Here is a 24,090-nt window from a genome sequence, read left to right on the forward strand (position 1 = left end):
CCTAAGCAAGTAAAACTTAATTCAGGATTCCTCAAGATCTCAGTGCTTCACCTAAACACATAACCAACATATTTAACATGCTGAAAACATTGAAAAGACTATATATGTAATTTAATTGATTTCCAATCTTCTGTCTTTGTGTGGCTGATTGTGTTTAGCCTCCATATTGTACATGAAAAAACCTCTATCACTCAGTTAAATAATACTGTGTTTCTTCTTATCTTTATTTGTATTTTCCAAACAAAGATTTGGTTGACAGCTATGTACCAAGGATTAAAAGCTGGCACTTTTTTTTGGCCTGGATCAGACGTTCCTATAAACGGTTCTTACCCTACTAATTATGAACTGTACAATGGGTGAGTGCTTTTAAATCCATTTTGCAAACAACAAAGACAATTATTTGTTAATGAGAGATGACTCCATAAAATTGTTGCGGTGTCACTATAAGTAATGCATATTGTAAAAATGTACCTTGCCATATACCCCCCCTGTGATGTTTCAGCATCTCTTTGACACATTTAAAATTATGTGTTTTTTTTTCTATTGAGAAAGCTGGTTAGATGACCAGTGAAACGTCTTCAAGAAAAATACAGCAAGTCCAGTTGCCTTCACTTATTTTTTACAGTTTAACCAGAGGTTAAAGCTCATAGAACACATCTATGAATAATATACTCTTCTCTTTGGGATTTTCTTACACCTGTCGTCAGTACGGCTACAATACCATCAACATTCACTAAACTAACTTTGAGTGTTTAAAGGGTGCAATGACTACCACCAAGACTTTTTGCAAGGCTCCTAGTTCATTAGGACCCATGTAAAATCCAATGGAACCCTCCCTGGATTATTTACTGTATGTATGTATCAAAGAGATGCTGACACATTCACAGCTTTGTGTGTATAGGTACCTTTACACACAAAGCTGTGAATGTTTCAGCATTCAGCATTGTGAATGTTTCAGCATCTCAGCATTTCAGCATCTCTTTGACACATTTAAAATTATATGTTTTTTTTTTCTATTGAGAAAGCTGGTTAGATGACCAGTGAAACATCTTCAAGAAAAATACGGCAAGTCCAGTTGCCTTCATTTATTTTTTACAGTTTAACCAGAGGTAACTTTATTTTTAAACACCGGAAATGGCTAAAAGACCTTAGTTCTGCTTTAACTAAAGGTAACAGAATCTCCTGCATGTCTTTTCCTGAAACTACTGAAAAGAAAGGCAGCTTGAAAAGAGAGGCAGCTATGTGTTAAATCGCCATGCTGTGCAACCTTGGTTTTAATGCATTCTTTTGTGATAATGTCCTTGAATGTTTTCACATATTTATCCATTAATGTACTAACAGTAATGCACACAATTACTATGTGTAATTTTCAATGTTTGTAATATAATTCTATCTTGTTGGGAAACCTAATAAAAAAATAAGGATAAAAAAAGAGAATATATAATTTGCAGGCTCTAATGTTGTGAAACATCTACAATACCCCTGGTAGCCAAGGAACATGTGATCTTCTGCCTTCCAGGTCACATAAGTAAGCAATAATGTGGCACTTGTTATCATATTATTTTCAGCAGACATGTCTAATTAATTCATGTGAACTGTGATTGATAATGATAGATGCACTTTTTCCCTAAGACCATAATGGAACTGGACAAAAACAAGTATTTTAGATTAGAGTTGTCACCATTAACAAATCATCAGTGTGGCAACAAAATGCCATGCTTGGATGTTGCATTAAGGCCTCACAATCATATTCATAGACAGCACTTTCATCACATAGACAGGGTTTCATTACTTATATACAGCAGCCATGGCCATGAGAAATTTCTTCATATCAACAATGTTACTTTTCAATTCATGCAGATTGCAGATCTGGCCCCCTTCCCCGGCATTGTTCCACAGCCTCTGTTGTCCTATCTTTGGCTACCTCACTATAGTCATACATAGCATCTATTTGTGAAAGACATTACACTAAAGACTTTAATAACTGTTTACTGGAATATTTAAGAAATATATTTTGTACTAATCTTCTCAGTTTAAACACCAAGCTTATCAACTAAGAACATTATCTGTATTGCAGGTCTGTTACCTATGAAGAAAGAATAACTTCTATACTCCACTGGCTAGACCTTCCAAAAAATAAAAGGTATTTTTTAAACTTCCAAATAAAATTGCACCCTTTGTGTTTTACACTGATAATTACTAACATCAATGTTATGATGGGCAGGCCAGACTTCTATACTTTGTATATTGAGGAGCCGGACTCTTCAGGGCATTCTTTTGGTCCAGTGAGTGGAGGGGTAAGTAAATATTTACATTTGTTTCTAGAGCTGACCAAACATGTTACAACCTGATTGTACAATCTGGGTGGGTTTGATTGGAAGGCACACACACACAAAATTATTTTACAATTACAGTGGAGAAAATTTGGAAAACAAAAGGTCGTAGCAGGTGGCCAGCATTACAATCTGCTCTAAGGAAACATTCAATCTCATCCACAATTAGGATTTTGTTATAGATTGTGCAGTGCCCTAGTTTAAAATGTGTGCCATAGATCAATATAAAACTAGATTATGGTCACTATTCATCCCCATTTTCTGGGAATATTCCCCGTTCAAGGGGACAGTCCCTGTTTTGAGGGAATGGGCTGGAATGAAACTGGGAGGATAGGGTCATTTTCAGTTCTACTGTGCATGCTGTACGTTACTTATTCTTGATTATTTCCACCCCTACATGCTGTACTATGCACTTCTGAACCCTGCACTCCATGCATTATATACTCCTGACAGACACACACACATTATATATATATATATATATATATATACACTGAGTGGCCGGATTATTATGACCACCCCATCAGTACTTCGTTGGGCCGCCTCGTGACTCCACGAGATGTTGAAAGGGGATGCAAGGAATCTGACACTGCACTGTTGCCCTTCTGTTGTCTTGTACTCGTCTTGCCACACTCCTTTCTGCCCTAACATTGACTAGTCGCTGACAGCCACAATTCGCACGTTCAGATCCAGATTTTCGCCTGACAGTCCAGTCTTTAACTACCTCCTGGCCGTCCGTAGTAAAAAAAACGGCCGGCCGGGAGCTCTCTAGATCTGAGCGGGCGTCTTTAGACGTCCGCTCAGACACGCCCACACGCCGCTGGGCGCACGCGAGCGGGAAATGGCCGATATTTAAAAAAGGCAGCGATGCCTGTTAACATACAAGCGATCCGCACACTGTAGAGCCGGCGGATCGCTTGTATGTTGCAACGATCGGTGCGCCCCCCTCCGTTTTCCCCCCGCCGTTGTCCCGCTGATCCTGGGCTCCGCTGTGCTCGGTGCAAGCCCGGGATCAGCGCCATGCCTGTGTCACAGGGGATCAGAGGGAGATCGTTACACGAGCTCCCTCCGGTCCCCTCTCCTCTGAAAGAATGCGGAAGTGTTGTATATGACATCACTTCCGCATTCTTGTGTCACTCTCCAGCTTCGGAAGCTGAAAAGAAGCTGATGGAGCAGATCTGTGCTTCATCAGCTTCTTTTGGGGGGTCCTAGGTGACATTAGGGGTCTTGGAGACCCCTGATGTCTCCATAAAGAGGACCTGTCACATATTTTGCTATCACATAGGGGGGTTTTATTAGCCCCCGTATGTGATAGCAATAAAGTTTAGTTAAAAAAAAATAGGAAAAAAAAATTAAAGTCCCCCCAAGTTTTTTTTAAAAGTTACACATAAAAAAGAATAAAAAAAATAATTTAAAGTCCCCACCCATACATACACGCATGCAAACATGCGTCAGGGGCGCATACGTGCAAAAAAGAGATTGCACCCATTACGCCGCACATGTTACATATCGCCGCAAACGTCCGAGTGAGAGCAATAGTTCCAGGGCCATCAATCACTGATAACACTAAACTGATGAGCGGTAAAAGTTTTTAAAGTGTCGCCTATGGCCAATTTTGGGTATGGTAGTTTTCTGCTATGTTGCGGGTGCACGCCATTTTAAAGCTTGACATGTTTGGTGTCTATTTACCCGACGTGACCCACATCTTTCATATCAGAGTCTCCCTTCACATCAGAGTGAGTCCTCCCATTACACACCGCTCCGCTGTGGCAACATGGCAGAGGGTGGGAGGCAGAGCAGGTCCAGACAAACAGATGCCAGATACAGAATTCTTTCGTCCTCTTCTGAATGCTAGAGTAACCCTAAATGCCACCTGCCCTGGATTAGTACAATTGTTTCAATGGTGCTGGTTGCTGTTCCACACTGCATAGAAATGCATGACACCGTCCTAAAAAAAGGAAAAACTGTGTCACATATTGAATAAATGCCGGATGAAGCATGTTTTTTTGATGGCACCCCTGACAAACCCAGACGTCAACCTAGTTGAGAAAGGCTGAATTAGGTCTTGAATTAAATGGTGCCTACAGATAAAGGCATTAAACAGTATTTGACAAAATAACACATAATATTGATGTGGTGTATTCATTACCATGATCTAAATTATTTCAGATATGTCATGAGTAAGCAAAAGTAAGTACATCTTCACATTTACCAGCACTTCAAATCTATATACTTAGAATCTGCTGTTCCAAATTAGGAGCCAATGATTTAACATTTTTAGGGAGTATGTAGGTGGGTCTTAATTCTCTAATTCCCTCAGGAAGAAAGTTTTGGATGGCTATGAGTCAGGCAAGGGAATTAAAAAGTTAACTAAGCAAAAATTTTAAATTGATCATTCTTTAAGGAAAATAATGTAAAGTGGTGTAGCTGTCAAGCAGCTGCTAATTTGTTCAGGACTGGCCAGCCCAACAAACGCCACCCAAGAGCTGACCGTTTGATGATTAAAGAAGTTTCCAAGACCCCAACATTTTTGAATTTGAAAAAGATTTGAACAAGGGATTAATGAGGAAGTCCAGGCGAACAAAATTGTTTTGTCTAGGGAGACAGACAAGGGAAGTAACAGAGTTAAACTCAATCGAACCATGATCCCGGATGGCTGTTAGACCCTCCGATTCAGGAATTTAAGGTCCTGTGAGTCATCACGGCCTATACAGTGTATTGGACGCCTGTATAGAAGCCAGCTGGGATCTTGGTTCAGGTGAGTATTACTCTATTATTGTAGCGAAATGTTATTTGCCTGGAGTTCTTCTTTAAACCAATTCAACCTGCATGAGAGATGTGTAAAGAAAAAGTTTTTGTTGTTCAAAGCAATATTTCAGCAAGGTTACAGTTTGCCATTGAATATATAAGCCAAGACCAAGCCTTCTGGAACAGTGTGCAGAAGACTAATCAATCAAAGATAGAATTGTCTGCGCACAATAACAGTAGACATGTTTACTGCAAACCGAAGACAGTAATTCAGGAGAAGAGCTTCATAACAACTGTCAAGCATGGTGAAGGAAATGTTTTGGTTTGAGGTAGCTTTGCTACTTCAGATCCTAGAAAGCTTGCAGTCATTGAGAGGACTATATATTCTGTATCATGTCAAAGTGATATGATAAAGAGAATGTAAAGCCATCTCTCCAAAAAATGAACTGGAAATGAGTGTATTGACACAATAATAATCTGAAGCACACCAGCAAATCCACCAAGGAAAGGCTCACAAAGAAGAAATAGAGGGCTATGGACTGCTCTAATCAAAGCTCTGATTTGATTCCAGTTTAAATTTTGTAGGGGAATTTTGAAACAAACAGGTCATGCAAGAAAACCCACAAACATTTTGCAACTGAAAGCCCTGAGAACTAGACAGGAGATGGTTGGGAATAGATGTGTAGTATCCCTTTAAACATCTGGGTGTATAATTAAATGAACCTCAACAAAGCTTAGTGCTTTAACATGCTCAATAAAAGAAAAATGTCAGATGTTGAAATAACACATATTTATTGTATTACACAACACATTTCGTAATACAAATGCTTCTTTGTCAGAGATGACAAATATTACATTTGATTAACTAAAGACCTAAACTGCAATCTTTTGTGTATGCGTTAAGGAAATGTCAGCATGTGTGCTTTGGCATTAATTATTTTTCCTTAGCAAGTGTCATACAATGTGGTGTTTATGTGAGACTGAAAATCTGTAATGTCTCTCAATCCAGATCCTTTTACAAGACTCATTGCTAGCAAATATGGCATTTGTACCTTGTTTTGTTTTGAGTCCTTGTTACTATTTCTGCATTAGCAAGATTATTGATTTTCTAGTATTTGTTGTGACCAAAGTGTATATGGTCTAAAATAGAACTCCAAACACAGTTGTGTTTAGCTTTGGAGAGAAGAGCAGGGTTTAAACCCCAGTTAGTTTATATTGTTGCTATTTCCGTGTTGATCAACCTCACTATTGTGGGGAATGTGAGAGTAAATCCAAAATGTTGTGGTTGTCATGGTTGTCACTGGTAAGGGGGGGGGGGGGGAAGGGAAGAGTATTTTTCTTGGATTTCCCCTCACTTCCTATTGTGTGTCTGGGAGAAATCTTCCCAGTGTGGACATGGAGTGCAGTAACAATCTGACATTGGTGCTAAACCGTGATCTATCAGGTTTTGGCTGCAATTATACTATAATTAATCCTCAAAAATCAACCGTAGTAACAGTATTTATGAAAGTGGTCATTCACTGCCTACCTGAATATAGCATTGGGAGTCACTGACTGGTAGAATTATGGGTGGTGTGTATGAGTCACTTAGGTTTCTCACCTACACATGGTGAGGGGCTCCAGGGCTGACTTTTTGTTTTCCAAGACTCTAAATAAGTTTTGTTCTGGGCTCTTTGTAGAGCTTTCGATGGGATGAAACCTTTATTCCTTGGTCCTTCCTAGGTGCTTACACAGACCTCTTTATTAATCTCAGCTGTCCACAGGCCCTTTATATATGCAAACTGACTGATACTGTGGGAGCCTGCTGCTGGGTAAAAAGGTTGAGTGCTGACAAAACACTAAAAAATGAACACTGATCCTGGGTGTCCCTGCCTCCTGAATGAGTTACCACTGCCAATACCAGTTGAGCTTGAACCCGTTACAAGCATTGTTATTTGCTTTATTTGCTGTTATTTGAAAATGCTAATTACATATAATTTCTGCGGATAGCTGTGTCTAAGAATATTGATTTTCATTTTCAACTAACACATTTGTGTTTCAATGCAGTGAAATTAAACGGCATTATTGGTAATAACATTTCATGCTGCAAATTTGTGAAAGGCTTCATTTGAGTGCTATAAATTTTTTAAATTGGTTGCAACGGTTTGTTGCCCCCCCCTTTTTTTAAAAATCTTTGTATGTATATTTGCAACACAGATGTTATCTAAAAATATGTAAAAATAAAAATATTTTTTTTTTCTACTAAACTTCAAGCCATGGTGTCATATCTCACATAAACCCCGGTATTTCTCCTTTTTGTTGTAGCCAATTGTATTGTAGGGGGAGAGATCACACCTGGGGGGCCATTGGGCTAGCTACTCACGCTTGTCTTTGCTAGAAATTGGCCATATTGATACCCAGAACCTAATTTACTGAAATGTGAGAGGAAGTGAACCTGTATTCACTGCAAACATTCAAACACAGGATTTTATCAAATTTCCCCTACAGATGTTTAGATGTTTGAAGTAATCACGGGATCACACCACCTCACTTTCTACTAAAGTAAATCAGGCCCAGTTTACCAATCTGCAGGAAGTTGTAATGCAGTTTACAGCACAAGGCGTGCCCAGAATACATTGGGGTATGCCTGCTGAAGAGAGTAGGTGAGCTTAATGGTTAAATATTTTCCCGGCCTTCATGTAAGACGAAGGTAATACTGCCCATATAGTTTGCTTCATATTTTTTACATTGGCAATTGGTCCCATTTTTACCAGCTACGTGGCTATTGTATATTACATTATAAATTTTTTTTGAGGACAACCAAATTAAGACAAAAGTAGATTTGATGTCTATCCCTAAAAAGACTGCACTGGAAATATGATTTGGCTACTAGTAAAACAGACCTAGAATCAATGTGCAGTTGGCTTGTAGCAGTGATCTCGTAAGATCACAAGTCAGATATGATAATCAAATGCACTTAGTTTTAATACAAAGGCATTTTATGCTCTGCATAACTTATTTGTTTCCTCTCATTCTTCATTAGGTGATTCTTGCTTTGTTACGCGCTGACAAGACAGTGGGGATGCTAATGGATGGACTAAAGCAGAGGAATTTACATAATTGCGTCAACATGGTTTTGGTTGCTGACCACGGTATGCAGTCTGTCCATGTAACTGTAGTCACAGATCAGCCCTTGCCAAGAGATCCCAGCATCTGTCTTTTAAAATAATTGACTGTTAAATAGATCTCTTTAAAAACACTTCAAACTGATATTTCAGCTATTTTGCAGACATTGGTGTGTGGACCGATTTACTGAAAGAGTTGAGCATATTCACTACATTTTCACTTAAAGTGTAACTAAGGGCAAAACATATTGTTTTAGTTTTGCATAGAGTGTCGAGGGGTTTGAACCCCTACAAGGTTTTTGTTGCAGAAAACAGAAGAGTGCCAGACCGAAACAGATCTAAGGATTAGAGATGAGCCGAACACCCCCATGTTCGGTTCGTATTCGAACATTCGAACGGCCGAACAGTTTGAATACGAACTAAAACTCAATGCAATGTGGTCCAACGTTGGAAAATCAATGTCCCCTTTAAAAGGGCTTATATGCAAGTTATTGGCCATAAAAGGTGTATGGGGGCAGGGTACTTGCCTGGGGGACAGGAATCAATGCCAAAAAAAAAATAGTGTTTTTAAAGGAGCAGTGATTTTTACATGACTTAAAGGGTAAAAATTTTTTTACAAATTCCTTCAAATATCATGCCTGAGGGGTCCCCTTAACCTGCCTGTGAAGTGGCAGATCTGTAGGATGTATAGAACCTGCTGCAGCAAAAGTGACATTTCTAAAAAAAAAAAAAAAAAAAATGTTTCTCTTAAAGTGTGCCCTTCCACTCCCCAAACAATACCAGAACCTTTAGGTCTGATAGAAATGTTACGAGGGACCGATTAAAAAAACAAACAAACTGTGTAGGGTTCCTCTTAAAAGTCATACCAGGCCCTTAATATCTGGTAGGAATATTAAGGGACCACATGTACAAAAAAAGAAGTGTGTGGGGTTCCCCCTGAAGTCATTCCAGGCCCTTAAGGTCTGGTAGGAATATTTAGGAAGAACCCCATGTAACAAAAACGAACCCCATGTAACAAAAACAAAACTGTGTGGGGTTCCCACTAAAAGTCATACCAGGCCCTTAAGGTCGGGTAGGAGTTTTAAGGAGGAACCCCACCCCCCAAAATGGGGGGGGGGAAACATGGGGTCCCCCCTAAAATTCCATACCAGACCCTTGATCCGAGCATAGGCCTGCCAGGGGCGGAAAGGGGCGGACGAGCGAGTGGCCCCCCTCCCTCCCGCACCAGGCCACATGCCCTCAGCACTGGGAGGGTGTCACCGTGCTGATGGGGACAGGGGCCTCATCCCCACAACCCTGACCCGGTTGTTGTGGAGGCCTGCGGGCAAGGGGGCTTATTTGCATCTGGGTACCCCTTTAATTAAGGGGGCACCCAGATGCCGCCCCCCTCCCTTGTGAATGAGTAAGGGGTACTTGTACCCCTACCCATTCACTAAAGTGTTAAATAAAATAGTTATTAAAAAGTCCAGACTTTTGATAAAATCCTTTATTTCTTTATTTGGAAAAAAAACAAAGATGTTTTTGACAAATCTTTTATTTAAAAAAAATTGATCCACCGATGTAATCCAGGGTCAATCACGGCGTCCAGCATTGTCCACGGCGACAAAATAAAAACTAAAACAATAAAAAATAAAGCGAAATAATAAAATAAAACAAGGCCGCCGTCCTGTCCGTTCCCGCCGCATAATGGCATTTTGAGAGATGCCGGCAAAACATATACAATTGGGCGGAGCTAGCGTTGATAGCCAGCTCCGCCCAATTGTGTAGTTTACCGACATCTGATAGGCAGGCCGTGATTGGGCAGAGTCATCATGACTTTGCCCAATCATGGCTCTAATTCAATACTAAGCCCTGATTGGGCAAAGTCTTGCACCTGACCTGTGGTCAGGTGCAAGACTTTAACAAATCAGAGCTTCAGAGGGCATTTTGCCTTATGGAATGTCCGCGGTCGAACAAACCGTGAACATCCCATAAAGTTCGGCATTCGGCGAACGTTCGAACTGCCGATGTTCGATTCAAACTCATGTTCGAATGGAACACTCGGCTCATCCCTACTAAGGATCCCTGAAAATGTTGATAATTCTGTTGATCAAACAGCTGCCGTCTGCCATCTAAAAAATTTTGGGAGAACTACCCATAGCTGCAATAAAAATGAAATTCTTGCTCTGAGACCATTCCTCCATTCTTATTGTTTTCAAGCCCTGATGAAGGGGGTTATGCCTGCCCCCAAAGTGTCTTGGCTGTTTGATCAACACAATTATCAAACTTTTTATTGACTCTAACATCCATTTTGGATTGGCACTCTTCTGTTTTCTGTCCCTGAGTTGCTCCCAGTACCTCGTATTGGAGACTGTACGTCTTTGAGCTGCCAAACCATAAGCTAATGAGCTACCTACAAATCAATTTGGGGTTATCATCAAGGATAGCAAGATACTCCTCCCAGCAATTCTAAAATATTCACACAATTTGTTTTATTTTTTTGCAGCCAGGTTTTTATTGCAGCCTGTGCAGGGAGATCTACTCTCTCTAGTTACCGTGATCACCAATATCACTGGGAATAATGAGAGGGTACATTCATATTTTGCTACTAGAACAGCAATAGAGGGAAAATCTTAAAATGAGGACACTTGTTCCCATGGCAACTGTCTTTCCTGCACACTAGAGAGATATGCTCCCCCTTCCTGTTGAGTCTTCAGGACACCAAGTGAAGGGACATCTCCCAAATGAGACATATGTGAAAAAAAACTGACAGCGGCTTTAACCCTCCCCTACTCCCCCTATCCAAAATGGGGGAAAGATTAGAGGACTTTAGATTTAATTGAACTTAAAACTGAGGTGAAGCTAACTGAAAATTCACCTTGCAAAGAATACCCAATCATGTGCAAGGAGAGAAAAATAGCTTGCGTATGGCAAGATGATTAAATCTAGCATAGCTTCACCTCATTCATTCATTCAGTGAAAATTGTCTTTGCAAAGTAAACATTCACTTAGATTAGTGAATGAGGCGAAGCTATGCTGGATTCATGTGCGAGCAAAAATCAATTTTTTAAAATATTTTTCCTTGCACTGGATTGAGTGTTTTTTTCACAAAGTGTATTTTTACTAAGCTTCATATCATTCACTAAGTTAGGTACAAATTCACTTTGCGAAGGGAATATGCTCTATTTAGTAAATTAATTGCACTGTCTTCTAATTATACCTAAATTATTAGTATGTGGTAGTTTTAATGTGAACATTCTCTACTCCTTTTTTACATTAACAGTGATTAATATACAGCAAATGTTGTATAACTGTAGGTTGTATAACAGCTTTTTGTCAGAATTTGTACTTCCCTTTGCAGAGTATGTAAAAAATACCAATGACTCTTTTTACCTTTTTGCAGGAATGGAGAAAACCTATTGTGAACAGCTAGAGTACATGACAGATTACTTTCAATCAATATCTTTCTTTTGGCTGTATGATGGGCCAGCAGCTCGCATGCGAGCATATAGGGTCCCACAGGACTACTTAACATGTAAGTCTTTCATTTTTACTATTTTTATTGTTAAAAAAAAAAAAGCATGTATAATGTATAATATTATATTGGTAAGCATGGGTGCTGATTGTAAGCATGGGTGCTGATTAAGGAATTATACATGAGGTGCTGAAGAGGTTACTTTTTCAGTTAAACAAATCTTTTTTGAAAATTTGCAATAAATTACAATACACAAGCAGTGCACAAAAAGGGTTAAAAAAAAACAGGGAAAAAAAGGGAAGGGGGAAATGAATTTATATATATATATATACAATATATATAAAAAGTATCGGGACACCCCTCCAAATCATTGTATTCAGGTGATCCAATCACCTCCATGGCCACGGGTGTATAAAATCAAGCACCTAGGCATGCAGACTGCAACTGGGAACAACAGCGACTAAGCCATTAAGTGGTAGGCCATGTAAAATGACAGAGTGGGGTCAGTGCATGCTGAAGCACACAGAGCGCAGAAGTCGCCAACTGTCTGCAGAGTCAAAAGCTACAGACCTCCAAACTTCGTGTGGCCTTCAGATTGGCACAACAACAGTGCATAGAGAGGTTCATGGAATGGGTTTCCATCGCCGAGCAGCTGCATCTGTTAGGATCCAGAGCACCTCCAGGTGGCGCTGGAGCTAGGCCCTGCAGTTCCTGTGCTCACCTGCAGGTGTCTCCAGGCAGCCAGGAACTGTCAGGTACCAGACCACCACTGGGCGGTGCTGGAACCTGCAGCTCCAGTGCTCACCTGCGGGTGTCTCCCTGCTGCCAGCACTTATCCATCACCTGGTGCTTCTTGGGAGGGTATTTAAACCCTCCCTGCAGTCAGGACTATGGCTCAGTATTCTGTTGTTGTTTCCTGAATCGCCAGTCCTGTTACCTGCTTATAGACCTAAGTCCTGATACCTGCTTGTTGTCCTGTTGCCATTAACTGCTTGTCGTCCTGTTGCCATTAACTGCTTGTCGTCCTGTTGCCATTACCTGCTTGTAGTCCTGTTGCCATTGCCTGCTTGTAGTCCTGTTGCCATTAACCTGCTTGGAGTCCTGTTGCCATTAACCTGCTTGGAGTCCTGTTGCCATTAACCTGCTTGGAGTCCTGTTGCCATTAACCTGCTTGGAGTCCTGTTGCTGTTACCTGTATTTAGCTATTTGCTCCTGTTATATGTTATAAGTGTTGGGGGTTATATTTAGTTGGGGTCACATTACTTATTCATGCTTGCTTTTGGGTGTTTCATTTGCTTTTGCTGGTTACAAATAAACTGTATATAACACATTTGCTTTGTCCCGTGTGGTCATACGTGTTTGGTCTTCCGTGTGGGTACCTGCATATGGTGTGGGGACACCGGTGCACGGACCCCATGCCAGCATCCAAGCCGTACATCGCAAAGCGTCGGATGCAGTGGTGTAAAGCACGCCACCACTGGAGAAGTGGAGACGTGTTCTCTGGAGTGACAAATCATGTTTCTCCATCTGGGATTATGGTGTGGGCTTGTTTTTCAGGGATTGTTTTTGGCCCCTTAGTTCCACTGAACTCTTAAGGCATGACCATACCAAGACATTTTGGACAATTTCATGTTCCCAACTTGGTGGAAACAGTTTGGTATGGCCCCTTCCTGTTCCAACATGACTGCGCACCAGCGCACAAAGCAAGGTCCATAAAGACATGGATGAGCGAGTTTGGGGTGTAGGAACTTGACTGGCCTGCACAGAGTCCTGACCTCAACCCAATAGAACACCTCTGGGAAGAATGGCTCAAAGGGTGTTTAATCGTGTTGTTTAGGCCTGGTTCACACCTGAACGCTTTGTAGCGCGTTCAACGCTCGACGAACGCTCTACAAAACGCTCAAACATCTAAATCCCACTGTATTCAATGGGTCTGGTTCACACCTTGCCGTATTTCCGCCCGCCCGAACGCAGTACAAAACGGCCTACGCCAGAAAAGGTACAGGAGCTTCTTTGCAGCATATTGGGCCATTTTGTAGCGCGTTCGCGCCCATAGACTTCGACGGGAATGGGCTGAAATGAGTGTTTAGTGCAGCATATTGGGCCGTTTTGTAGCGTGTTCGCGCCCATAGACTTCGACGGGAATGGGCTGAAATGAGTGTTTGCGCGTTTTTGGTAGCAGAAATCGCGCATAGAACGCGCGTTCCGCACATGGCTACAGACCACTCCCATCTTGCAGACAAAGTTGTTGGGTGAAGAAGCTGAACAAGATGGAGGATTCCAGTGCATGTGGCCTGCTGGATTCTGAGGCATTCATACAACTGGTGCAGGAGAGACCATGTCTCTATGACATGAGATATGCCAATTACAAGAATCGGAGAATCAGGCAACGTGCCTGGCAAGAGATTGGAGAAGCAACCTGGCCTGATTGGGAAACCTTCTCCAAACAAGTTAAAGAAGCAAAAAGGTACATGTCAGCAATGTTTTTATGTGTTGAATATTTTCTTGCAGAATGCATGCACTGTTGTAATGCGTCATGCGTGCATTGTTTGCATATGACTTGTGTTCATTATTTCCATGTAACATGCGTGCATGTCTTCATGCAGAATGCATGCAGTGTGTACTGACATGTGCACATTGTTTTCATGTGACTTGCGTGCAGTATTTATGTCACATGCGTGCAGTGTTTTCATGTCAGATGCGTGCAGTGCGGTTATGTGACAGGCGTGCAGTATTTTAATGTGACATGCGTGCAGTGTTTTCATGTCAGATGCGTGCAGTCTTTACATGTAACATGCGTGCATGAAGTGCATTAATGTGAAGTGCATGCATTGTTTACATTTGACTTGCGTGAAGTGTTTGCATGTGACTTGCGTGCAGCTATTTATAAAAAAACAATACTCAAGTCTGTTTTCAATTCAAATATAATTTATTGGTATCAGATCAAGGGAAAATGATTGTTAATTTTTGGAGGGGAATCAAGACTGAATCGCTTGCATCTGCCATGACACCTCCCCCTCAGGTGACATGAAGCAAGCATGCAGCAAATCCGTCACGAATGCTGCCACCATTTGTTGTTCCACGGCTGGCGCTGCAATGGCTACTCTCCATGCAATGCGCCAATGAATCGTCAAAATTGAACCCATCTCTGCAACGCACAAAATTGTGAAGGGCACAAGCTGCTTTCACCGCAGAGATGGCGTTTTCGATTTTGAGGTTTATTGGCGAGTGCAGGAAGCGCCATTTATTGGAGAGTATGCCAAAGGCACACTCCACAACCCTGCGTGCTCTGGTGAGCCTATAATTGAAGACCCATTTGGCCTTGAAAATTCAGTATTTCCATGTTTGATTATAGGCACCGTTTTCAGTTTCTTCTCCTACCCGGTTGAGCAGGAGACATTTTTTATGCCTTTGTCTGATGGTTTTTATTTATAGTAACATTTTAGGACAATTTATCAATGAGTTTGTGCGTTTTTCTTTTTGGGGTTTAAGATGAAGTTTTCTTTTTGGGGTTTAAGATGAAGTTTTAAACTATGTTTAGGATTTGGTTATATGAAAGGTTGTGTTAAACATATGGAGGAGGTTCACACATGCCATACGTCAACATGCATATCACAAAGACACCTAGGTTAGAACAGCACAACGCACAGGGTACTACAGCAAAAGGCACAACACACAGAGCATTAATATACAATTCCATATAAATAACACTTGAAAACAGCTTATGATTTATTTAAGGAGGGGGGTAATGACAGTACTGTCACAGATCAGCGTTGATCTGTTATTTGTAGTTCTGCAAACCGGTGTATATCACAGATCTGAAAATAGCTGTTCTTGTTTTTCCACTACATGTGCCCTGTTCCTACCTTGCTCTTGCACTGGTCTGGCAGCGTAAACTGATTCGCATGCCGCTTTTTAGCAAAACAGTTCTGTCAGCTTGCATATTGCTCACCTTATTGTAGTTCCCAGCTCGCTGCATGAGAAATACGCCATGTGAGAGTGTATATATGAAATTGGTGATTGATATGCACTAATTTATATTTATAAATTAGTACACATAAATAATTAATTTCATACCTAGACCCGCTGAAAATCACAGAGAGCACACATTTAATCATATCTAACTCTATTTATGCTTCTTTACACCAATACTTAATTGGTCTATAATGCTACAAAGGAGTGATGTAGTGAACTTACCGCAAAGTAATAATTAATCTTTCCGGTGGTGGAATGCTGTCTCGCATGAAGGTGTCCTGACGCTCCAACTGGACAGCCAACAATCCAAGCAGCTCATCAAAACTGTAATATATATATAGGTTTGTGGTCAATACTAGCAATTAGCAATATAAATAGATGAACAACATACACATATATTCCATTAAAATCGATGATGCCACTTACATGGGACAGAACAACAATAAGCACTAACAATTGTTTATGTACTAACCTATTTATGGACATGCGGGTGTAGGTGAAGAACTTCTCCTCATGTCCACGGAGTGTCTCATATATGGCCCAAAACTGGCCTCTTTCTTCACGGTTCGCTATGACTGGATGGACCCAGAAACGCCTGCTATCTCTCCTTCTCCTCAATCGGATCAACCGCACTGCTGCAACGACTGCTGCAGTCCGTCTCCGTTTGCCTAGCTCCATAATCACTGAAAAATCAATAACAAATCGCAACTCTCCTCTGTACAAAAGACACTGCACACACCACACGGTCTTTTGCATACAGGAAAAGGAAATGCTGTGTCTCAGGAAGTCTTTTTCATTGGACACTTGCGGAAAGACCGGAATTCTTTTTCATTGGACACCTCTGTTGTCGCTCCAAATGCTCAAAAACGCACGTACGTCACGCGTTTTAAATGTATAAAAACGAGCTAAAAACGCTGGGGGGAAATGCGCGTTGTACGCGCATATACAAAACGTTCAGGTGTGAACCAGGCCTTACCCATATCTTCAGAAAAAAAATCACTTCTATTGTTGTGGTAAACAACTTGCTTCCCTATTTATAATGGTCTGGCCCTCTAGCAACTTCAGCGCAAAATTATAGCTAATTTGCCTACAAACGTCAGGTGGTCATATTTAATCTGGCCACTCAGTGTGTATATGTGTGTGTGTGTGTATGTGTGTGTATATAGTATAGTATAGTACAAAATATCTACAAAATATTCATAATACGGGAACTCTGAGGGCAGTTGAAATTTTTATATCCTTTAGGTTTATTTTTAGATGGGCATGGTCTTACACCTATATAATGTACCCATTTTGCAGTTAGAAGAGGTGACTTTTTACATTTGTTTTATTAATGGTTTGCAATTAAGCTGGTAAGTAACCACAACCAGGAGAACAAATGAATAAGAATACCGCTCATACATTCATGTGTAATTAGGGAGGGACTGGCTATGAAGGAAGGTTGTCAACAGAAAGGTGTTAGTAAAGGATTATTGATAGTAAACTAATCCGGCTTCAGGCTTGGGAGTATATAACTTGTACAGCCTCAGATTAGTTATAGGTGTCTAGTGAAGTACACCAGGCAGACCAGATTTTCCCGTAGTTTTGACAGATCTTTACAAAGACACTAAACTCAGAATTTAAATCTTAAAAATGCATTCAAGCACCTTAACTATTAACAAAAATGTAGCTTATTAGTGTATCACTCGGCTGTAGATCCTTAACCAGTTGACATCCGCGGTGTTAAACCCCCTTCCCATCCAGGCCATTTTTCAGTATTCAGCGCTGCGGTACTTTGACTGACATTTATTCCGTCATGCAGCGCTGTACTGAAATGAATTTTATACCCTTTTTTGGGGACAGATAGAGCTTTCTTTTGGTGGTATTTATTCACCACTGGGGGTTTTATTTTTTTACTATATTAAGGAAAAATTACCGAAATTAAAAAAAAAAAAACAGTTTCCCCTATATTAAATGATAAAACATTTATTATTACCCAATTTTTTGGTAAAATATAAAAGATGGGGTCACGTCGGGTAAAAAGACACTAAACATGTCAAGCCTTAAAATTGCGTGCGCGCGCGAAACCTCAAAAAACGATAATACCCAAAATTGGCCCTAGGCGACGCTTTAAAAGCTGTTACCGCTCATCAGTTTAGTGTTATCAGTGATTGATGGCCCTAAAATGATTGCTCTCACTGCGACGTTCGCGGCGATATGTAACATGTGTAGCGCAATTGTAATTTTTGCGCGCTGGGGCACCGGACGCGTATTTACGTTTATAGGCGCGTAAACGTGGGGGTGGGGGAGTTAAACATTTTGGGGGGGGTTTTTCCCCTTTTTTTATATGTGACTTTTATTTTATTTTACTTTTTTATGTGTTACTTTTATTTTTTTTTATTTATATTTATTTTTTTGCACTTATTGTTATTGCTATTATATAGGGGGATAACAACCCCCTATATAATAGCAAAGGCACACTGACAGGTCCTCTTTATGGAGATATTAGGGGTCTCTAGGACCCCTAATATCACCTGTGGACCCCAAAAGAAGCTGATGAAGCAGAGATCTGCTTTATCAGCTTCTTCTCTCTGGCAATAGCAGCCAGATGACTGACAGGTGAATGCGGAAGTGATGTAATACACATCACTTCTGCATTCACAGCCCGGACGGAGATCAGCAAGGAGCTGATCTCCCGTCCTCCTCCTCCTGACGCCCTCGGAGCCTGTCCCGGGATCCAAGATGGGGCAGCGGATCCCGGGAATCAAGGTGAGGGGTCAGGGGGGGAAAAAAAAACCCGGAAGCGCCGACCGCGCGCGCGGGGGGGGATTGGGGTTGGATGCCGCGAACGAGCACATATAGGCGATCGGCGGGCTATGGACCCACTGATCGCCTATATGTGAAACACCCGGTAACGGGTGTGTGCAACGGTCGGGTCTTTTCTGCCCGTGCGTGCCCGCTAGGGGGCGCGCGCGAGCAGAAAAAAATTGCCGTCTGGAGACGGCAACCCGCAGATGTAGCAGTGCCGTCCGTCCGTTTTTTTACTACGGGCGGACGGCAAGAGGTTAAATCATCTCTGAATTGGTGCTGACAAAGTCCTTCCTGCTGCATGGTGGCTTTTTTTGTTCTCTATGGTCCCTGTGTGTTTTGTAAAGTAGCCACCCCTCCAAGCTTGCTCCTGTGATGGACTATAACTTCAGTACAGATTTGTTATGTGAGATTTAGGGCTGTGCAAAATAACGATTAATTTCTCGATTAATCGTTAATCTTTTTGATCAATGAAATTTTTTTTGAAGCTTTCTGCACGAGTGCCAGCCAAGGCATTGGCCTATACACATACAGCACAGCAATGAAGTAATAAAATGAACTAGGATCACACTAATCCAGCACGTTATTATTCTGAGTTGCCCCACTCAAGCGGCGACCATATTGAGTGGGGCACGTGAGATTAATAACGTGCTGGATTAGTGTGATCCTAGTTCATTGTATTACTTCATTGCTGTGCTGTATGTGTATAGGCCAATGTAGTTGGATCTGTATGTGCGTTGTAATTAATCAAAATTTATCGATTAAAAAAAATTTCGATTCATCGAGCATGAAAATTTTTATCATTACCAGACCTAGTGAGATTGTAGTCCATCACAGGAGTGAGCTTGGAGAGGTGAGTATTTTACAACACACACAGGGATCATGGAGAACAAAAGTAGCCACCCTCCAGAAGGAAGGACAGTGTCAGCAAAAATTCAGAGATGATTTGAGTATCTTCAGCTGAGTGATACAGAAATAAGATACATTTTTGTTAATAGTTAGGGTACTTGGATGCATTTTTAAGGTCTAGCTTCTGAATTTAGTGTCACTTTATATATTGTTTATTACCTTAACCCAAAACAATCTTGTTGGAGAAGAGAGGGCGATTCATTTCATAATGCTTGCCTAAGTGCATAGACTAGAACATATCAAGCTTTTCCCCCAGTTTTGGTTAGAGTGAAGAAGGAATAGATGCTCTGTCAAATGATGTCTGTGTGCCACTGGGAAGATTTCCAGAACAGGAAGTGGAATAAAATCTCCTTAGGTGGAACACAGCAATTCTACCTGGGATATTTTCCTGCTCCTACTAACCTTAAGAGACAACACAAAGTAACTGTAAATCTTTTCAAAGATGAAAAGCAGTTCCACAGGTGTCCTAAATGGAAGATTTCCCTTTACCTCTTGTTCTGGTGACAGCTGTAAATGTCTGGATTTCGCTTAATTTTCTGTCCAATCACAATGGTCACCAGGACAAACTGAATGGGTATATGTCTCAAGCAGACACACACAGCAAAAAACCCAACTAGAACATATTAAGCCTGACTAGAACATAATAAGCCTGACACAATGTATAGAGTACAGTGCTCAACAGTATGTCTCATAGTGCCCCATTTATTGCTGGTCAGCAGGAGGTAAAGATGGTCCGTGTCTGTGCTCAATGGGAGGAAACAAATGGTCAGCTGCAAAGGTCAGTTGAAGAAAAAAATGCCCAGCATTGATTGTTAAGGGGAGGAAAAATGTCCAGCATCAGTAGTCAGGGGCAGGAAAAATGTCTGGCATCAGTAGTCAGGGGGAGGAAAAATGTCTGGCATCAGTAGTCAGGGGGAAGAAAAAAAATCCCAGTGTTGGTGGTCAGGAGGTGGAAAAAAAGTCAGCATTGGTGGTCAATGGAGGAAAATATGGCTGGTGTTGACGGGGGAAGGGGGATGGGTTGGTGATCAGTGGGAGGGTTGGTGATCAATGGGAGGGATAAAATGCTCAATGGGAGGAGAAAAAAATGCCCCAGTGGGAGGAAAAAGGGACACTGGTGCTCATGGGCGAGAGGGACATTGGTACTCTCTGGGGGAAGGGGAACCTGTTTCTCAGTGGGGGAAAAGGAGGGACATTGGTACTCTTTGGAAGGGGGCACAATGATTTTCTGTGGAGGGAGAGGGGGGCAATAGTACACTGAGGAGGGAGAGGGAGATACTTCTGATCTGTGGAGGGAGAGGAGGAGCACTGATGCTTTATGGAGGAAGAAGGGTACACTAGTACTCTGTGAGGGGAGATGGGGGCTCTGGTGCTCTGCAGAGGGAGAGGGTGCACTGGTACTCTGTGCAAAGGTGCAGCAAAGGAGCCAAATTCAGGTGCAGGAATACGTTCGGCTTCAGAGTACAGCCTGGATCTGCTGGATGCCAGGATTTTGTTAATCCAGAGAGATTTCCATGGAATCCAGGACTGTTGGTAGGTGGGACTTCCCCTCTATCCAATAGTAACCAATTTTAACTTAAATTATACTTTAAGATATTATCTCTAAAATACAGAATGTATTAGAGAGAATGGTATGACGGTGTGCAAGCATATTGGGATGAAGGAGCAATATGGTCCCATCTGCCTTCGGCTTCTGTACAATCCCTGCGTACTAGTAAAAATTCACAAAGAAGACTGCAAAGATAATGAGGTCTTGGGATCCTCAAGACTAAATGGCAAATAAGAGTTGTCCTTAAGTTTGTGACTCTGCAACACTTTATTCAATTTAAAATGTTTGTGTCTTATCCGACATAGAAGGTCTCCTAAACTCTTCTACTACTCGTCATAATTTATGTCATAATGCCATTCAGTGACAATCCACATTAATAATCTGAGTCAGGTGACTTAAAAGTGACCTGTTTGCATACCCAGCTTGCAAAATCCACACATAATTCATAACTCCTGACCTGGAAGCGCTACATTAGTAACGGTAATACAGTATAGTCAAATGTATCAGAAAATACTGGGCACGTAAATACAATGAACAGGGGGCTAATGGCACACATTATCCTTTCTGAGGATGCGATATATCAGATGTCTATCAAGTTTAGTTTGTATCAGTGACGTGTGGTACCTTCAGTACTAGGCGAGGCATTCCCCTTGCCCCGCCCCCAGCATAACAAAGCCCCTCCCCCTAACCCAGTCACCAAGCTAATGTGAGGCGGGAGGGAGGAGGAAGGGAGGAGACAGGGAGGAGCCACCCTGTCCTTTATTGCTCGTCACTGGTGAGGCATCAAGATCAATGTCCTCAGTGTTTTTTTTTTTTATTGGACAGCTGGAACCAATGACGTTTTGCCATTGGTCCAAACAATCCACAGAGCTCAAGCAAAGGCTGTTGCAGCTCTGGCCTCACTATGCAGTGTAACCTAACCTAATTATTTTTTAGTTTTCTTTCAGGGAAGGTGATGTAGCTAGATGCGGGGGTCTGGCCGGAAAGTGAAGGGGCAGGTGATGAAGGGTGGGGGCACTTTAGAAAAATCTTGCCCAGGGCCCAATTAATATTAAAGATGGCCCTGCCAACTTTAGTGCATGCATTGCAAATATATACAGTATATAGAAGCTGCACACTGCCTAAACACACCTTCGTGTTGTGCAGCCCTGCTCTAATGAGAACACCTACAATGCCTGAAACCATCCAATTAGACCTCTTATCTGACATCTTGGTAATTATGCATGCCAGCATTTGTCAGAGGATGATCCTTGGGGCTGCCACCTGATAGCATCACCCAGCAATATACCTTTTGGTAAAAGCCTGGCTCTGCTTGGAACTGTTGATGGATAAAAAAGGTCTACAAATACTGTGGCAATCACATAAAATCTGGAAGTATGAAGCTGAGCTGTTGTGCTGGATTGTACTGCAGACACATACATGCTTTAAAAATAATAATTTCTAGGGCACTACTGGGCTGGTGTGATATGTCAAGCATTGCTTATGCACCGATATACTGTATATTGCATCGTGATTATCATTCTTATTGAATGACGTTAAGCTGCAGGATTTAGGGTTCTGATCATACATAGAGTTCAGGCCTACCTACATAGAACCAGACACCCCTGCCCACATGATTGGTGGGCCAGGCCAATTATTGAATCGTAGGAAGCAGGGGACAGAGTCACATGCTCCTCCAAACTTTTAAGCGCCAGATTTTTCTAAGATCCTACTCAACTTTTACTTTTCCCATATACAAAGGGACTGTTTGAGACTGGCAGTTTGTTACAAAGTAACTGCCATGAACGTTACAAGAGACTGTAGCGCTCACCCCTGATGGAGCCGCTGAATATGAAATAGGACTCTCCTACCTGTTTTGCCAGCCAGCGGCCCCTTTCTCAGCTTCAACAACACTGACACTCCGGAACAGAACAGGCTTGAGTCGTAGGGTCTTTTTAGCTGGGATAGAGGGTTTGGGATTGCAGGATACCCGAGTAACAATCCAGAGGATTCTCTATTCTCCCTTAGCAATGGCTTGAAACAGTAGCACAATGGTCCTGTAAGAGCGACCAGTATTATGTAGTAGCACAGAGAACAGCCAGGAATAGTCCAAGACTTTGAAGGAGGACTGTCACAGGACTTGTAGTGCACCAACTGGCTTCTCTTCAGTAAAGTACCTGAGAATAGGGTGAGGGGTCTCTTACAGGGTCGAGGTGGTAGCTCTCACCAGCTCCTCTGCGACACTCCTCAATAAGCAGATTCCACCTCCAGCCCAGCTTCCATCAGGTTTCCTTTCAGTAGCAGCTGAAGTCTTTGGGCCTGCAGCACCTGCCACTTGCTGGGGCGCATACCAGGTATCCAGTAGTGTCTTAGTCCTCTAAGCAGAACAGTAGAAAGGCATCATGGCACACTCACAAACCAGCATGTAAAACAACTTGTCTCACCAATAAGGACAATGACAGAGGTTTGGATACACGTCTTCTGCAAAGGATGTGTAAGCCGCACTGCCGCGCCAAGGCACCTCTTATAGTGCGGTCCTAACTCTAAACTATGAGAGTCTCCATCTTGGAGCACATGGGGGCAGAAGATATCAAATTGGGTGCAGGCCTGTCAGGAGGACGCCCCACCTCCTTAAAGGTACAGAAACACACAAGGGATCCCGCACATCCCATTGGCAGCTGAGAAACCCCATGCGTCGCTGCACCAAATCGGTAAAGCAAAACAAACGACAAACGCACTCAACAATTTGTTACCAGTTGTACAGTAAGGTGCACACGAAATGGGCTTTGAACAGTAGAACAGTAGAAAGGCATCATGGCACACTCACAAACTAGCATGTAAAACAACTTGTCTCACCACTAAGGACAATGACAGAGGTTTGGATACATGTCTTCTGCAAAGGATGTGTAAGCCGCACTGCCGCGCCAAGGCACCTCTTATAGTGCGGTCCTAACTCTAAACTATGAGAGTCCTCTAAGCCCCCCGCATCTGCCACATGCTGAGGACCAAGCCAGGCATCTGCAGTATCTTAGGCCTCTAGGCCCCCTGCATCTGCCACATGCTGAGGCCTAGGCCAGGCATCTTATATCACACAGACCTCCTCCTAGGGAGGGCCCCAGCCATACCTCTGAGTCATCCTGCTCAGGGATTGGTCAGAGTCAGGTGCACAGTCACAGTCTGAGGATGGATCCTCCCTCACTGTATGCTGAGTCCCCAACCCAGCAACAGGGGGAGGCAATCAATCCAGCAAAC

General features: G+C 42.1%; 1 protein-coding gene across 1 annotated transcript in view; it reads left to right on the top strand.

Annotated features, from left to right (window-relative positions):
- The window catches only part of ENPP3 (ectonucleotide pyrophosphatase/phosphodiesterase 3), an 87,220-nt gene that overhangs the window by 22,384 nt on the left and 40,746 nt on the right, over positions 1-24,090 (top strand). The window contains exons 9-13 of the mRNA XM_018567688.1: positions 247-356; positions 2,078-2,143; positions 2,225-2,297; positions 8,104-8,212; positions 11,568-11,699. Of these exons, the coding sequence (XP_018423190.1) occupies positions 247-356; positions 2,078-2,143; positions 2,225-2,297; positions 8,104-8,212; positions 11,568-11,699 (490 nt within the window). The remainder of the gene's footprint in view (positions 1-246; positions 357-2,077; positions 2,144-2,224; positions 2,298-8,103; positions 8,213-11,567; positions 11,700-24,090) is intronic.

This window comes from Nanorana parkeri, unplaced genomic scaffold (genome assembly GCF_000935625.1).
Source record: "Nanorana parkeri isolate BGI_ZX_2015 unplaced genomic scaffold, ASM93562v1 scaffold1083, whole genome shotgun sequence".
Taxonomy (NCBI): Eukaryota; Metazoa; Chordata; class Amphibia; order Anura; family Dicroglossidae; genus Nanorana; species Nanorana parkeri.